General features: G+C 35.1%; 1 protein-coding gene across 1 annotated transcript in view; it reads right to left on the reverse strand.

Annotated features, from left to right (window-relative positions):
- The window catches only part of ANTXR2 (ANTXR cell adhesion molecule 2), a 176,024-nt gene that overhangs the window by 123,413 nt on the left and 33,988 nt on the right, over positions 1-18,623 (reverse strand). Inside the window, exons 8-10 of the mRNA XM_060113758.1 lie at positions 16,477-16,537; positions 14,671-14,769; positions 12,805-12,874 (exon numbers count right to left, since the gene is read on the reverse strand). Coding sequence (XP_059969741.1) covers positions 12,805-12,874; positions 14,671-14,769; positions 16,477-16,537 — 230 coding nt within the window. The remainder of the gene's footprint in view (positions 1-12,804; positions 12,875-14,670; positions 14,770-16,476; positions 16,538-18,623) is intronic.

An 18,623-nucleotide genomic window follows, 5' to 3' on the forward strand; every position in this document is an offset into this window, starting at 1 on the left:
TAAACTAAATTAAAAAAAAGGAATGCAATTTACATATTTGTAGGCATTTGTTGTAAATGTTCAGGATTTTAAAATATCCTGACAAAGGTATAAAAGAAAGGAGAATAACTTTTGTCCATTGCTATGAAATACAGCTCTCATTCTGAAAATATGATTTCAACTACTAATACAATTAAAAATAATTACAATTTCATTAATTCAGATTCTAATAATTCATCATTTGGGATCAGTAAGTAATTTTTTTTCATAGGCCTAAGAAGATATCAAAGAGAAAAAGATGACAAGGAGTTTTTAAAGTATTGAGGAAACAGGTCTTTTCCAAAAGAGTTTATGAAGAATATTACCACAGAATAATCAGTATACCAACAAAACAAAGCTATCCATTCACTAAAGTGGAAGCAGTAGTCAACATTTTGTTAATCTAGCTTCTATAGAACACCATGCTCCAATGCTCACAAAATATTCTAAATTCCAAGAATTAAAAGACAGATATTTTGCCTTAATTACTCTAAATTTAGATGATTTCTTCTCTATGCCTTGAGTTGTGTGCCAAATACTATTAGTTATGGAGAGTTAGGACAAAATGGAAGCAATCTCAAGCCACTGGTAAGATTTTCAGTAATGATGCTAGGGAGAGGAGATGAGAAATATTATTCAGTCCCTGCCATGGGCCAGATGCTATCCTGGGTACTTTATGGATATTATCTCATTTAATTCTTAAAAGAACTCTTAAAGTAAGTAGTTTCACAGTTTTACAGCTGGGGTACATAGGCCCCAAAATGTTAATTACCTTGCCCAAAGTGGTAAAGCTAGGATTCTCACAAATTTTGAATTCTTTCCATCATACCACACAGGCTTGAAGAAATGAAAGTTCTTAATGTGTTTTTTTTCTCAGTGTGATATTTAGTTTGGATCTTATAGGGCTAGAGCCCCCAGGAAAGACAGGACTAGCAAACTTCTAGCTGAACTCTTCTTCAAAATTCAGGATTACTCCTATTAAAAATATTCCTTGTAAAATATTCCCTTTAAAACATTTTGTTTAAAAAAAAAAGTTTAGCTAAATCCAGAAAAGAACAAGAACTTGGGGTATTTATATCAACTTAACTAAACTTCTGAACTATTCCAACACAGAATGCCAAGTGGCTTAGTTAAGAAAGAAAACTTAAACCTACTTGCTTTTTCTGCAGAACTCAGTGCCTTGTTTTGCTTTGTTTTTTTGAAGATTAAGCATAGTTCAATCCAAAAATAATGTTTCCTAGATCCTAATTCCTCTACTTTAAACCATGTACCAGAAAGCATATGACACAGAAAGCATGGTTTTGGTTTGTGGGGGAAGATTACTGGATTCATAATAATGTATGATTGTTGCAGGTAATCTTATTGATTCAACTTTAAAGGGATCAGTAGACATTGACCAAAGTTGTTTATAATCTTATTGATTCAACTTTAAAGGGATCGGTAGACATTGACCAAAGTTGTTCATAATCTGGCACATAGAACTCAGAAGAAATGAACCAGTTCTCTAATTAATGAAGGAAACATTTAAAACATTTAATGCTTATCCAAATGGAATAAGAACAGAAGATGTATTTTATAACAAAATTCATTCTTTTCTATAGTTTCCCCTAGCATGCTGATGAGGTCTTGTAGGCAACCAAATCAATTTGCACATTATTCTTAAAATCTCAGTCTAGTATAATGTACCTGGTGTCTGATCAAACTGAGTTAGTCTCCACAGACATGGAAAGCCACCGGATGATTATTTTGACACATGGATTCAGTTGAAACAATATAATATTCACCTTCCTGAGAGCAGTAGTAGCACGATCAAACCACTACCAGAAACAACAGTACTAATAATAACAGTGTTTATCGATTCCTTACTATGAGCTAAACACATTAACACATCTTCTCACTTAATTCTCACAACAACCCACTGAGGGAGGCTGTAGCATTATCTCCATTTTCCAAATAAAGGACCTAAAGCTTAAAAAGGTAACTTACCCAAATATTGGACTTCTCTGGCTCTGTAGTCAAAGTGCTTTCACTTCTACTGCATACCACCTTAATCCTCATTAAGTGCTTTAGGGTCTTACATCTAAATTTCACTCACTGGAGACAGCTTTGCCTCACTTCTCCAGTGTCACTCTTCCAATTTCTTACTATATTCACATATTTCTCATGGTTATAATGGCATTTACTATATGATATTTATTTGTGAACATATGTGTATATTTTTATATGTATATATATTTGCTGGGAAATTTTTTTCAGAAGTGTTGCAAACATGAAAAACACACTCTAAAAGTTATTTCTGCTTCTAAATTTTGTTGTTTCTTTAGAAAAAAATTTTGAAATTATTGGTATGATACTGGCACTGTTATAAGCTGATACTTTTGTCCAAAGCTCTGCTACTCCATTGTTGGCAAACAGATTGATAAAACCCATCTCACCCTCTAACCCAGATTCAATACCTTGACCTTTCTTTGCCCCAAGATTCCAATATACGTATATCATGTTTTGTCATATTTTATGTAACTTGTGCTAGTATCTATGGATTTCTCATTCTGATTGCTATATAACTTTTATTGCTGGTTAGTATATTTAGGACAGTAGAACTCATACTCTCAGTTACAGAAACTTTACTGTGGGCAAAAATGTATTAAAGCCACATTGTTTTTACATAATTCCATAAAGGAGAGGTGATTAAAGAGTTTTTCTTTATTTGTCCCAAGAATAAAATAAACTTGAAAAACGGGATAGATTCAGCCCACATGTTGAAGAATCAGGAGTTCTAGGTTTGAACCCTAGTCACTACCCTCTCAATCTTGCATTCTTCAATGTGTAAAAGGGGGATAACTGTACCTATTTCAGAGTTGCTTTGGGGAGGAGAGTGTGATAAAATAATGTACATAAAATGTCCAACACAGTGCCTGGAACACAGCGGGTACTCTATAAATTACTGTAACATCTGACTATTTGTCTAAAAAATTATTCAGCTATCAAGGTACTTTTATATAAACATTTTAGATCCAAGTTAAAAAACAGCACAGATAATACAGAAGAATGTATTGCAGCAAAGAAATAATTGCCTAATACTTTTTTGTTTACTTTAAAGGATTTCTCTTCTACTTATTTCTATATAAAAATAGAGAGAGCTAAATTGTTCCAAAAATGCCTAGTATAACATATAATGCCATGCAAGTTCATGTAAAGAAACTTTTCAAAGCTATTTCCTTCCTGTTACAAAATGTTACCTTGATAAAACCCAACACTGCAACTATGTTGAGCTGTGTGCTTGAACCTAACACTTAAAACTGTACTCCAAATTGGTTTCTGAATGTTGGCCAGTAAGTTCAGTCAATCACTAAATCAGTCTATTACTCCAATATTTATAAATTGCCTACAATAGGCCAACCTAGGCTGTGCTTGGTAATAGGGCTGCAATAACAAATGAAACACAGCATTACAATGTAATTGAAAGGAAGCTACATGAACAATCACAATAGAATGTGATATTAACTAAAATAGGTATAAGCACAAAGGTACTAGAGGACCATGTGGGAGTTACAACCGACTGAGCCTTGCACGGGGGCATCAACAAAGATTTCCTGCAGGAAGTCACCTCTATGATGAACCCTAAAGGATGATCAAGAATTAGTTAGGAAAAGAGATTAAAAAGGGATCCAAGAAGATGGAGCACTATTTGACAAGTTGGAATATAAGAAAGGAACAGAACAGTCAAGGAATAAAAGCCATTCAGTATGGCATCAACACAGAATGTGAGAGTGAGAATATATGGTTTGAAGCCAAAAAGGAGAGTAGGAGAAGGATAATGAAGAACCCAGGATGCCATATTTAGATATTTGGAATTAGTCTTATGAGTTTTTAAGCCAGGCAGAAATATGGTCAGAATTCTGTTTTACAAATATCACTTGTTGCATCGTAGAGCATGGATTGGAAGAGTAAATTTCTACAGTAGAAGACCAGTTAACAAATGTCATAGTGTATTTCACTGTTGGTAGGAATGGAAATTGGTGCATCTACTATGAAAAACAGGATGGAGTTTCCCCAAAAAATTAAGAATGGAACTACTATATGATCCAGCTATTCCACTTCTGGGTATTTATCTGAAGAATACAAAAATACCAATTAAAAAAGATATATGCACCCTGATGTTCACTGCAGCATTATTTACAATTGCCAAGACTTGGAAGCAGCAACATAAGTGCCCAGTGATGGATGAATGGCTAAAGAAGATGTGGTATATATGTACAATGGAATACTACTCAACCATAAAAAAAATGGAATCTTGACATTTGTGACAACATGGATGGACCTTGAGGGTACTAAGTGAAATAAGTCAGATGGAGAAAGACAAATATGTACGATTCCATTCATATATGAAATATAAAAACAAAGAAACAGGGCTTCCCTGGTGGCACAGTGGTTGAGAGTCCGTCTGCCGATGCAGGGGACACGGGTTCGTGCCCCGGTCCAGGAAGATCCCACATGCCGTGGAGTGGCTGGGCCCGTGAGCCATGGCCGCTGAGCCTGTGCATCCGGAGCCTGTGCTCCGCAACGGGAGAGGCCACAACAGTGAGAGGCCCGTGTACCACAAAGGAAAAAAAAATAAAATAAAATAAAAATAAATAAATAAATAAATAGATGAAACAAAAAAAAAAGACAAGCACCTAGATACAGAAAACAAATTGATGGCTACCAGAGGGGAAGAGCGGGAGGGCAAAATGGGTAAAGGGAGTCAACTATATGGTGACAGATGGAAACTAGACTTTTGGTGGTGAGCATACTGTAGTGTATACAGAAGTCAAAACTTAATATTTGTATACATGAAGCTTGTATAATGTTATAAACCAATGTTACCTCAATTAAAAAAATTGTTTTTAAGAATTTCTCAGTGAATTTCAAATAAGGACCAAAGTAGAACTGAACCAAATAGTGTCAATGAGGGTAATCTGAAATGAAAATTGAGAGATATTAAGCAGTTAGATTAAAAAGGACTTGGACATTTATAGGATGTAGAAGGTGAGGAAGAAGGAGTAGTTAAAGATGGCTTCAAAGTTTGTGTTTTGCACATGAAGGTGGGTAATCTTGCACAGGAAACATGAAAGGAACAGGTTTGAACAGAAGTACATAACTTTAATTTGGGAACTTCAGGTTTAATTTGCCTAAGGGAAATCCAAGTGAATGAGCTGACATTTGGATAGTGGACATTTGGTTGGTTTAAAGCTAAGGGAAAGATCTTGTCTGGAGATTTGGAACTCATAGCAAGAAAAGGAAGGCTTAGAGAAGGTGAGTTTATGGGTCAGGAATCCAGCCATGGTGAAAACTGACTAGGAACTGTAAGAAGAGGAGTCGGAGGTAACACTGGAGAAGAAACAGTCCTGGAGGTGAGACTATGAAGTTGTGAAAGACAAGGAAATACCTTCTTCTGAGACAGGACTGGCCCACAGTGCAGATAATTCTGAGTGGTCAGGGAAGGTGAGGCTCAGAACTGAGGACTCTTTCAACTCCCTTTTCTATAAGTTGGTTCCACATTGTTTAGAGTTGCTTACAAATATGTTCAACGGCTCTTTGCTCCATCCTCAGAACATTTAAGTAGAAGGATAGAAGAAACCTGAACAACTTAACAAAAAGACTGCTTGAAGTGCATTTTAATGTCAATTTGTCCTCAATTAATAGTGATAAAACTAAATTCAAGGGTACTAAATTCATTCCACATGAGAAATTATTAAATAGAATTCTGATATATAACTAAGTAAATAAAATTCAAAGTCCTAACGGTCACAGTGCTTTAATTTAATGTTTAAAGATGTAAGACAATTCCAGAACAGGAGAACAGCTCATTGCCATACGTTAGAGCTACTCTGAACTGAAGAAATTTCATACTGCATGAAATATGGTTGACATTTCAATCACAGCAACCTATTTGCAAAGTATTTATTTGCTGCTGACTTTATGGATGTCCAATAAAAGACTGCCATTTTATGATCCATTTAAAAAGATGAAAAAATTAAATAAAATTGTGAAAGACATTTGCTGGAAGTAATAAGTAATTTACCTCCAATTTGCACATACTGAAAATTAAACTGGCAACTACTCAAAAAGCTATTAAAATTATGGTGACTTAAGATATTTTGAGATCAAGTGCTACTATTTAATACTCTGCAGAGCTTTATAAAAGTTAGCTTTATGCATAATAAATTATGAGATGAAAATAAGGATTCATATTTGTGAATAAAAACTCTACTTCTAGTTATGAATATATATATAAATTAATGTTTTGTTTAAGGATATTTTCTTCAAAGGGGTAAAAGGATAAAATAATTGAATAAAATAATTTCTTTTGAGATACTCAGTATATGTATATAACTAAAACAAACACTGCAGTCAGGAAGATTGCTAGATTTCAGAAGGAAAAAAAAGCTATATCAGAATTGTACTTGACATCACACCTACACTTTTATTGTAAATGTTTTCAGTATTATACTGAAAATAACCCCATTTTAACTGCATTGTGTATCTTTTTTAAATACTAAAAAGATGCTTCAAAATGATCACTCAATTTTTAGTGTCTTTCATCCAAAAATGTCAAATATTTTAGTAATAGTAAAAACTTTAATAATATAAAATTTAAAAGCAGATATATAAGAGGATTTAAATACATATTTAAGGAATATCTTCCATATCATCACATAGCCATCCCTCTTTGAACACCTTTAGTTACCAAAACACTCACTAAATGATTCCAATTTTTACAAAAATCTTTCTTATATTGAGCTGAAATGTGCCTCATTTTACCTTCCACTCTTTCTTTCTCTTGTTCTTGGAGCAATAAGGAATAAGTCAAATCTATCTTTCACATGACAGACCTGACATTTGGAGAGCTGATGTGTCACACCTGAATCGTGTCTTTTTCAGTATTTTAACATTTTCATACTTGGCAAGATTTTGTTGGCCACACTAGACGTACTCGAATTAACTATTGTTCCTCTTAAAAGACAATTTCCAGAATTGAATATAATAATTAGGATGGAGATGCAATGCAGATTAGGTGAACTTATCACATTTATAGGTATAATCAGAAAGCAATACACTGTGTGAATAAATACATATATGTTCCACCATTGGGGGAGGGGTACAGAGAAATATAAAAACTGAGAGGCTCCTCAGCCTTAACCAATCTCACCAAGATTCTAATGTTTATATTCAAAATAAAGATATAACTAATGTCCTGGTATCCATGATTTTAAAAATAAATAAATCCAGTCTCATTCCTCATAAGGAAGAGGAGAAAGAATAAAGTTATGGTTGCATCACCTGTTACTAAGATAATGGAATTGGGGATTGTGTAGATATACAGATGGACAATATTTGGTCATCATGTGGCCTGGTGCTCCTGGAATGGGTGGCTGGGTTCCCCTGCAGACATTCACCCTGTGTCAAGGGGCTATCAAGTCTGTAGCTTGGTGTCCCTGGCAGGCCAAGGTCCTGGCAACTAGAAGGAGACCCAGTGATTGACACATTTACATCTAGAATGTCTACTATGGGGCCTGAGTGCTGTGGATGCTTCCAAGTGTGCTCCATCCTCTGGTCCCCTCACTACAAGAAGCTCATCTCAGGCCATGGCTTTGCCCAGAACCAGCTTGTTATTTGTAAGTACCCAACCAAGGTGGCTGAGCTCAAAGGTCACACAGTTCAGGTCCTCAGTCCAACCATGAGCCCAGATGGGGGCCCTGCAGCTATGAAGCTGCTTTGACATGGACCCTGAACAAGGGAGGAAGTGGGAGATCAGTGCAGCCAAAGCAGCCTCATCCACCAAGTCATCTGTTGATGACAAATTCATCACCTCAGTTTTTTAGTTTTTTAAAGAATTTTTCTAATAAAAAAATAATTTTAGCATGTCTCCCTCTCAAAAAAAACAAATTCATAAAATAACTTCACATAACCATACATATATAGGTATATATATATTTCTTTTAACTATTCATGTGAGAAGCTGTGCTAAAGGCAGAATTTGTCAAACCAAGAAAGGGAAATGGAATTAATTTTATTCCAGGCAAGATGAATTATATTAAAAAAAAATCACAACATTGAGGAAAATAAGATTCCATTACCAAGTCAGGCTCTAACCTCAAGTCTGCCACACATGCCTCTCAGTGATCCTTCAGTATCAGATGCTTAAAATTTTCCACATACACTGATGTCCCACCACTTCTTACTTAAACCCTCTGTCAACTGTCTTTCCACACTGCCTTTTAAGGGAACTAATACTATCAGTTTCATCTGATTTAGCTATTTATTTCATATTTGCCAGAAGATTCTGGCCAATGTTTTTGAAAGCACATTTAACTATACCATATGCCTCCTTAAATCTATCAAACAAGCTGTAGGATCAGGCTCTGGTTCATTCTGTTCTGTTTTTCTTTCTTCACAATGTGTTTATGTATATTTACCCAATTTGCTCTGTTCTTCTTGCCAAATTACAGGTTTGAGATCTCAACTACTGCAGAGCAGCTGTGCTATTGTTGATGTCTCCCTAAACAAGGGTCAGAGAATAAGCCCATTTTGCAAGAATGGGTGACACTTGCACATTACACCAGGAGGCCACTGCCCTCAAAAGGGCAGGATCTGCAGAACTTCACAGAGTCCTTCCTACTCAAACTTAAGACATTTTTGTTCAAATGAACCACTGGCAGAAATTAACTCCCAAGCAATCTACAGATTTTTCTAGGTAAGACAATTTGTTTAACCACATGACATTTTTAAATTAAATTGTGTCCAATGAAAAAAAATAGGAAAGAACAACCTCAGAAAAAACAATCTCACCTTTACATTCTTTCTGTTTAAAAACTAAAAATATGTTCATTTTAGTCTAAAATTCTATACCAGATAAAGAAATTTAATGCATAGAGATGTCTCTCAAAGAAAGGACTCCAAAGACCCATTCCAACAATGCTAAGCAATGATAAACCTGGATAAGATTTGCCCAGATAGCTTTAACTTTTGTTTACTCCACAACATCAATTTCCAAATGCAAACCTATGTCCTAGCTATTCTGCTACATTCTTAGTTCCCATCTCCAAGTAAAACATCTTCATGTTAAGCCTCTTTCAAACCAAAATTCACGAGCCCTGTATTTTTAAAGGAATAATCCTCAAAGAAAATGTAATTCAGGAAGTAACATAGAGATGAGAAAGGAACTGATAGAGCACACTAATGAGACGAAACACATGTCCGTAACTCCTGCTCTGAGACTTTGCATCTGGCTTTGAGGCTGTCTGTCTAGGGTTACTTCACCAGCATGCTGTTAATTATTTAAGTGAGAGGACAGGGGGAACCATCACCACATCTGTCACCCTCACACAGGAAAAACTTTCATTCATTGTTGGGCCAGATGTGTTTATTTGAAACATAGACTAAATAGCTACTTAATGGTTTTGAATCCTTAGCCAAAAGCTAATTAGACAAACATTAAGTACAGTCACCTTACAAGGCTAAACTGTTTCAGTTGTGTTGACTTCAATCCAATCTCATAAGAGAGCTCATCGACTACAAAAGTATCTGAAGGAAATTCAAGGCAAAGGAAAGGTCCAAATTACTTGCAACGTACTTAGTAGAACAAATAATGATGTCGCCAAATGTCCGATACATTAATAAATAAAATCTTCACATATTTTGCCTCAGTGGTGTCATGTACTTGATAGACAAAAAAGAAGCAAAAGTAATTATTTTAGACAGATCACTTTCCAAAACATTCTCAGCTTGCTTGTAGGTGAAATATTAATGTCAAAAAGCAAACAAATGATTTTTTCTCGTGCTTGATATTTATTATGTCTTATATGATTTTTTAAAATCACATCTTCTGAGTATTTAGCCAATCTACAAATCACTAAAGAATACCAGCAGGGCATCCCTGGTGGCGCAGTGGTTGAGAGTACGCCTGCCGATGTAGGGGACACAGGTTCATGCCCCGGTCTGGAAGGATCCCACATGCCGCGGAGCAGCTAGGCCCGTGAGCCATGGCCGCTGAGCCTGCGCGTCCGGAGCCTGTGCTCCGCAACGGGAGAGGCCACAACAGTGAGAGGCCCGCGTACCACAAAAAAAAAAAAAAAAAAAAAAAGAATACCAGCAGTATCTATGGCAGTCTCTTAAAAAGGAGACTGTGCCCCAAGGCAAATTCTAAAGAAAACAAATTCAGTGTTGGATAGGACAGGTATATTGCATTTTATAACTACTTTGGAGAAGAAAGTAAGCTGTCTTCCTTAACTAGTCATTACTATGAAAAGGTCAAGACAGTTTCCTGCTCTCTTAAATGGTATGATCCCCCAAACAGAATTCTGATCATCTTTGTCCTACCTGATATACACAGTAATCAAATGCAATCTTTTAGCTCTTTATATAAATAGTAAATCAAAATGTTTGCGAAAAATGTATTCATTCTTTCATGCAACAAACATTTAGTGAATCTACTATCTGTCAGGCATTGTGTCAGTGCTAGAGATACAGAAAGAAACAAAATAAACCAAATTCATCCCAGCAGGAGGGAGACAATAACAAACAAATAAATGCTTTGGAGAAAAAGTGAACCATGAAAAGAGAATAGAGACTGTTAAACTCAAGGGAGGGGGAAGATTGTATGATTAAATAGGGTGACTGGCAAGGGCTTACTGAGAAGGTGATATGTTGAACAAAACTTGAAGTTGAGAGAGTGAGACAAGTAGGAAGGAGCCTTTCAAGCCACTGGAATAAGCTCAGGTGGTTAAAGAACAACAAAGAGGCCAGTGTGACCACAATAGAAGGGGCAAAAAGAGGATGAAGTTGGAGATGCAGTGAGGGCCAGATCTTGTAGAACCTTATAGAACATTGCAGTGATTAGACTTGCACTCTGAATGTAATGAGGAACTCATTATCAAGGATTTTAAGTGGAGGGGTGACATAAACTGATCGGTTTTAACATGATCACTTTTGCCAAGGACAGAAGAAGAAAGATGGGTTGAGAGGCTAATAACCTAAGCAAGAAATGACAGTAGCTTGGTCTAGGGTGGTATCAGTGGAGGTGGTGGGGAAGGACTGGATTCTGAACATGTTTTGAAATCAGAGCTGAGATTTGCTTATGGGCTGCATAAAAGAGATCAGTAATGAGTCAAAGGTTTTTTACCTGAAGAACAAAAAGGATGGAGCTGCCAGTGACTAAGAGAGAGAAGACAGCTCTGAAAGCAGACTGGGGAGAACAATCAGGAGAATCAATATAGACTTATAGATTCAATAAAATAAGACCAAACTTTAAGTCAACAGATTTATCTTTGCTAATACAAGACTAGTACTCAGAAAGCCATTGAGTCCCACTGTGCCCTTGTGGTACAGATGGCTCCACGCAAAATGGATGGGCCTTAAATTCCAAGGCCAGTCTAATTTGGCCATAAGCATGTTACCAATACCAGATTATTATATGACTCAGAAAATGAATACATTTTTATAGAAAGAAAATAGATTCTGATAGTCTTGCTTTTATAAGTTATATTATGCAGCTCTTTTCAATCAATTTCAAATAGAAAGCTGATACTGCTCCAATTTACTTGGATGACCAGAAGTGATGTCCAACAGATATTTTGAATATTTAAGCATCCACAAAAGTTAAGTGCTCAAGTGAACTTTAAACTACTAAAATGATTTTCTTAGGTTCCACAAAAGAAAATATAATCTTCAGTCTCTGAACACTAATCCAGACTTTAGATTGGGGCCTTATGTATTTTAGTTTCCTCTGATCCAGAGGAAGGTTTGAGATCAGTATATAGTGCTTCTTGAAAACTGTATCTTATCCATTACCCTAAGCATATTGCATCTACTACTGTTGGACAAGAGAACATTTGAAATATTTGCAATCATTTCCTGCATAATAGAGAGGGCAGGGGAAAAATCACACATGGAAATATTAAGTTGATGGTGAAATTATCTGTATATAGGTGATTAAAATAAAAGCCCTTCTTCCAAACTAAATATCCCTTATTTTATCCAGCTATCATGGTTTATTGCCACACCAAAGAACATGAAAATATATTCCTTAACAGGACTGGGACACAAATTAATGCACAAATATTTCCTAGTCTAAGTTGTGCCTTATTGAGCCATGTTCCTTTTGCTCTTCAATCTTAATATTTAAACACTATAGTCATTAGTCAAAATCCCACTTTCAAACTCTTGTGTGTAAGTGTATGTGTGTGTGTCTGTAAATTCAATACTCTAAAGCTCAAAACAATGGCTATGGCTTTATTATTTAAAGGCTCTAACAATATTTCTCAAATCTATCCAGATAAATATTTATAGAGCCTTTTAATCAATATTTAAGAAACAAGATAAAACAGACTTTACCCTTTTCAACCTACTAAGAATATGTATAGTTAAAGTACTAACCAGAGTGATTTGTCTAGGATTACTATTTCATGTTTAATCTGTATATCAAGAAAAGATAGGGGCTTCCCTGGTGGCGCAGTGGTTGAGCGTCCACCTGCTGATTCAGGGGACACGGGTTCATGCCCCGGTCCGGGAGGATCCCACATGCGACGGAGCGGCTGGGCCCGTGAGCCATGGCCGCTGAGCCTGCACGTCTGGAGCCTGTGCTCCGCAACAGGAGAGGCCACAACAGTGAGGGGCCTGCTTACCGCAAGCAAAAAAAAAAAAAAAAAAGAAAAGATAAAATAAAACAACCAATATATATTTTGTCACCATTTCCTTATAATTTGTAGCTAAAAAGTTTTTAAATGTTTTTCATAAATTACTTACTGTCCAACTTCATTCAGGGTAGGTGCAGGACAAAGCATAGAATTACTTTCCACACTCACTGGCATTACACCTATAAAATAAAATGTCATTTAATCAATAAATGGTTTTATGTATCTCACACAGTTTCATTAAAAAATATGAAGAGACGCAGCAATCAGAGTTCAAGTGTGGGACATTAGATACATTAGCATGTAAAAAACAAAAAGATACTCATCTAAAGAAAGAGGAGAAGGAACACAGAATGAAAAACAGGAAGAGATTATATGCCTCATTGATATATAGTACTGGTAAATCATAAATTATGATTTTTTGATATAGATTAAGTTCACATACAGCTTGTAGATACTATAAAATTATCACCTTTTCTCTCTCAATTTTGCCAATATATTAGATTTTCAAGAAAAAATATATATATTTTAAAAGCAGAATTTAAAAATGATAGAGAAGACAAATGTCCAAAGGATAATACATTTCTTTCAAGAGTTTAATAAAATAATTGGGGTTATAATATATAAACACATTTTATAGAATGCTTAAATTGCCTTGCAATTTTAATAGTATATGAGAAAAATGATCTAGACTATAAATACTCAGAAAAGTTACATAATTAGATGGATAATATTAGAATACAAATGATGAAAATACAATCTGACTCAATTTATTTGAGATTTACTTTAATAAATTAAATCCTATGTAGCTATGTGTAAAATATGTTTATATTATAATCAACTCAAATATGTAATCAAAAGGAGTAAGGTAAAGCTAATGCTTAGATACAGATGACTACTGAATAAAAATGGTAAAATTATTTTGTCCTATTCAGTTGTAGAACCTACTAGGAAGAAAGTTTTTTACTAATATTATTGTCTTTCCTTACCAAAATGATGATCTTAATAAGAAAGAGAGGAATTACTGATGGCATTTACCATGCTGAGATCCTCACCACTTTAATTCAACAAACTTACGGAGCAGTGACTGTGTATGTAGCCAAAGCTGTGCTAATTGGAGGGTTTAGAGCCATCAGATAAACAACAAAATTGTAAATGAACCTCTCAAAAAATAATTCCACCAGAGTTCACAGAGTTGCAGCATCTGCCTTACAGCATAAAATTTTAGAAGACAATATAATCATTGAGGAGAAAATGTCTTAATAGAGACCCAAAATGCTCAGCATACTAAGATCTAGAGCAGAAGTTTTTCTCAAAATGAAGATAAAAATGTTACACTCATCTTCTCCTTTTTTGAAAGCCAAGTGAGGGAAAATAAAACCTAATTCCCTAAATATGATAATTATCAACAAAGCCCATGCCAGGTGGGCTTTGGAGATATATCTATAAGGCAAAAAGCCCGTCTTCAGGAAACTGGCTAACAAATTATTGGAAAATTAGATAAAGATAACAAGTGACAATAAAATAAGGCAATAAGTAGTAGAGTAGTCCAAGACAGTTAGATTTTCAGGCAAGAGTGACAAGAAACAAATCTGGAGAAAGAGGCAATTAAATCAGGAGGTGGATAGAGTCCGTACAGAGTGCAGTCAGGAAAACTGAGTTCAACTCTCAGCTCTGCCCATTATTACTTGTGTCACCACAGGCAAGTTATTTGACTCTTTCAGCCACAAGGGCATCATTTGTATAATGAGGCTACTTAGGATGGGGTCCAACATTTATTAATTTATGAACAAATGTTGCCATTATTAAATAACTATTAAGTAATTATTATTACTACTATATTATCATTGGACTTCCTTTCTTTCCCCTCTGATAAAACAATATAGCACAGTTGGTTTCAGTTGGAGAAAAGAGGAAAACACTTGATGCTGATATACTATGGAGATATTAAAGCAATATTGAAATTATGGAGACCTACTCTTTGTGTATGTTTCATTAACAGTGTAAGTACAGAGAACACTGCTTGTCCGACTGCCCAAGTTGAATCCTCTTCCATTCAAAACTATTTGAAATTCCTCTAGAAGTAAAAGGAAAAATAAAAAATTTAATCACTACTTTACAAAAAACAACAAAAAGCGTAACTTGAAACAAAAGTATCAAGGTACAAAGAATCTTTGTTTTCCAATGGTGATCAAGATTTTAGAATTGAAGCATAACAGTCATCCCAGACAAATACCATACAAACTTGCCCAAATTCTATCCTGAAGAAAATATCCACAAGAAAGAAAACTCTTTGTTTTCCTCTTGTCTTAGGAACTGAGGTATGAGAATGTAAAGAAGTTAATGCCTCATATTATCTGGTTCTTAGAACAGTCGTGTATTATATTTTCTTTAATCTATGATACCCCGTACATAGCTCTTCTTTAACAGCTTCTTCACATCCTTAATTCCAGTTTTATTTTCTGTTGCATATAAACTTATAACTCATCAAGGGTCATGCATTTTGGACTAATAATAATCTATGGCCATTAGGTAAAAGAGGTTGATTGAACTAATATTTTGTGTAAGAGGAGCAGTCACTAAATGTTAGAAAGTGAAATAATATGCTAGAAGAAAATTTTAGTTGCTAATCAATGTTTTGATTGGCAATTAAATGTTTGCTGCTTAGTTGCAAGGTGGTATGTCAACTATTTTAATAGTGACCAACTTTCAATCCTCTCGGAGACCTCCTATCTGAAATAATGTAACACATATAGCGTAATTAACTGTGGAAGAAAATACTGCCATGCCACTCTCCATTCAGTGTATTATGAAAGGAATTTTCTTATAAGTTAAAATAAAGTGCAAGTGAAACTTAAAATGTGACTCAGAAAAAGAACATGAGCTTTAGGAGTGAGATAGACAAGAGTCTAACAGGACATTTACTAATAGCAAGTAATGAACATGTCTCTGTCTCAGTTTCCCCATCCATGAACCCAGGATTATAAAACTGTCGAATAGTGTTGTTATGAGGATTAGGTAAAATTCTAAATGCATAGAACGCCATCCTGCTCTGGAATGTTCAAATGCACTATTCCCCTGGACGTCTCAGTAATCATTAATGGAGGAGTCTAAAAGATGTAGAACTTCATCCTGTGTCCAGCAGTTGGGAGGTTCTGCAGTAAATTCCACAGCACATTTCCTTCCCCACCAGACCCAATGTTTTTCCTTTTGAAAGAAAAGTCAGGTTAAAATGAACTCCAGGTAAGACCTGAAGTAGAAATAGTATAGGCCAGAGAGAATCGCACTCTCTTTGGGTTGGATGGATTGAAAGTGCTAAAACCCGAGTCTGTTCTTAGAACCAGCTGATGAAGCCACCTGCTTCTTTCCTGCCATCCACCTATAAATCACTTCTTTATGGGCCCTGAGCTGGCATGTACTGTACTTTGGCCAGGTCATCAAGGCACGGAGCTCAAAGTCTACAGATACCTGACTGTATAATCAGATAAAAGAGAAAATTTTCTACTTTACTTGTCATAGGAAAGGTCTCAAACATGAACTAAATATACAGAAGATTTTAAAAGCCTGTCGCACAATATGTTCATTATTTAAAATAACACTCCAATCTTAAAAATTTGAATTTAAAATAGAAATATTTCAAGGAATTATTTAAAAATTCTTACAGAAAAAGATGCCAAAAAATTAATTTTGCTATTCTCTTTCCAACATGAGTTTCAAATTGTATATTTTAACTAGGAAAAAAGTACAACTTCTTACAAGGTATTTTTAAATTCTAACCACTTACCCCCCACACAGACGCTTGAGGGCCGTAATTCCAGGATTTCAGTGCACGACTGAGCTAGTATCTAAAAAGGAAAAAAAGAAGACCAAGGTATAGCACTAAATCATAACATGTAAAGTGAATTATAAGATTACTAATAATCTGTGGTCCTCCCTTTAACTTCAATAGATGGCAGAGAAAATTTTATTAACCCTCTCGTATACAGCTACCAAGCTCTTAGGAAATTTCTGTGTTGTCTTTCTTTCAGTATATATTCTAAGATTGTATTCTGTAGGAACCCTTATTTGATTAAAATGAATACAGATAAGCACAGATAAAGTGGGTTGTTGCCTCAAAGTCTGGGAACTTTTGACATGAAAAGATAACTAAAATTTCCTGATAGCCATAAAATCAATGCTGAATTTCCCATCAGGCAAAAACAAGATAGCAAAATCAGACCTCCTATTTAATTATACTAATTTAATGTTTTCTACTAAAAGGTTCAACATAATATCAATAAATAAACACTTCTTTATTTGACTATGGCATTTCTATTCAATTTCTCTGCCTCAATTCCCATGGACGCTGATCCTCCTTACATGCATCAAACATTACACTTGCAGAACACAGGCCCCTTGTATGAGCCAAATATTATTCTCAAAAAGACAGACTCTCTACTCCAGCATTCCCAGAGCACAGGAACAGAATGGCTCTTCTTAGCTTGTTCTGAGAAACAGAAACCACCATACAAGGCACAAGTCTACAAGTGAAAAACAACAATGATGAAATAAGCTGCTCCTAATGGACTCAACAATCCTGCCTTTATTTTTAGAACTGCTCTGCACTACATTAGCAAAGGCAGACAAGTTCCAGATGATCTTTGAACAACATTTCTTTCTTGACAGACATTAAAGACAGATGATGTACAGTAGTTTCTAGCATCTCCTGCTCATAACTAAAACAGGAAGGAAGGACTGTAGCAGGATATAGAAATGCTTTCTGTGCTTTCTTTAATAACAGTGGAAATATAAATTGTCAGACTCTAAAATACAGCTGGGTCAAATCATGGAATTTTTGTTGCTGAATATGCCTCTCTGAAAGAGGGAACATTTGCACTTTTTAAGGTCATTTCCCAGTGAATCCACTTTTCACTTAGTGATTGAGGCTTTAGTAATTAGGAAACAAATAGAATAAAGTATTATATCTGAGAAATTCTAAGTGAGGTCTATTTAAACTCATAAATAACCAAAGAGATTCCAGAGTCACCCAAAGACTGTCAGGGCCCAAACACCTGTGGTCTGCTATTTTATCTTCGATGATCAACACTCACTCCTTTGACGAGTGAGTACCTTTGTTCATTTAAAAATTGAGGACCATTGTCAAAGGTTAATGTGTCCTCTTGGAAGGAAAGTATCTCAAATCACTAACATCTTTAAATATTTTGACATAATTCAGATAACAAGACTCTGAAGGGAACAGAATACAAAACTTTTGCCAAAGAAATATGAAGCTAAAAAGGTTTTGCCAAAGGAATATGAAGTTAATAATACCCTAACTAACAAAATTGGGGTATTATTGCTTTAGTTTTGACGAATTTGAAATAAAAGTGAGAACTGAGCCTCGAAAATGGACGGTCAAAAGAAAACATAAAGCCCCCAAATCTATTTTATCTGGTGACAATTCTTGAAAGAATTTATTTTAAAATAAACCCTGTTAAGGAAACTGACTGATCTTACAGCTTACGATCTTTTTACTAGTTATTTTAGGCACACCTCTATCAGCATTACAAAAAAATGTTTTGAACATCAAGAAAATTATGAAAGAGGCTTAAAGATTGAGTCTATTGGAAATAGAAATCATTTTTTTAATTCCTTAGAATAAGGTAAATCAAGAAATTATAAAGAGATTTTCCAAAAGCTGTGTCAAAGACTATGCAACCCAGAATGACCTGTGTGAATTTCTGAAATTATGTTGGTTTTCTTTCTCCTAAAAATATTGGCCATAATTAAATCAGATCTCAAACTATTAAGACAAATGTTTGTGTTGACTTCCTCTTTTGATTTGATGTATTTCATCAAAACATTTCTAAAATGGTAGTTATAATAGCAAGATCAATTGATCACTTCTAATGGAGCTCTCCTTAAGACTGGAGAATAAACACCTTCAAGGTC

Source organism: Mesoplodon densirostris, chromosome 1 (genome assembly GCF_025265405.1).
Source record: "Mesoplodon densirostris isolate mMesDen1 chromosome 1, mMesDen1 primary haplotype, whole genome shotgun sequence".
Lineage (NCBI taxonomy): Eukaryota > Metazoa > Chordata > Mammalia > Artiodactyla > Ziphiidae > Mesoplodon > Mesoplodon densirostris.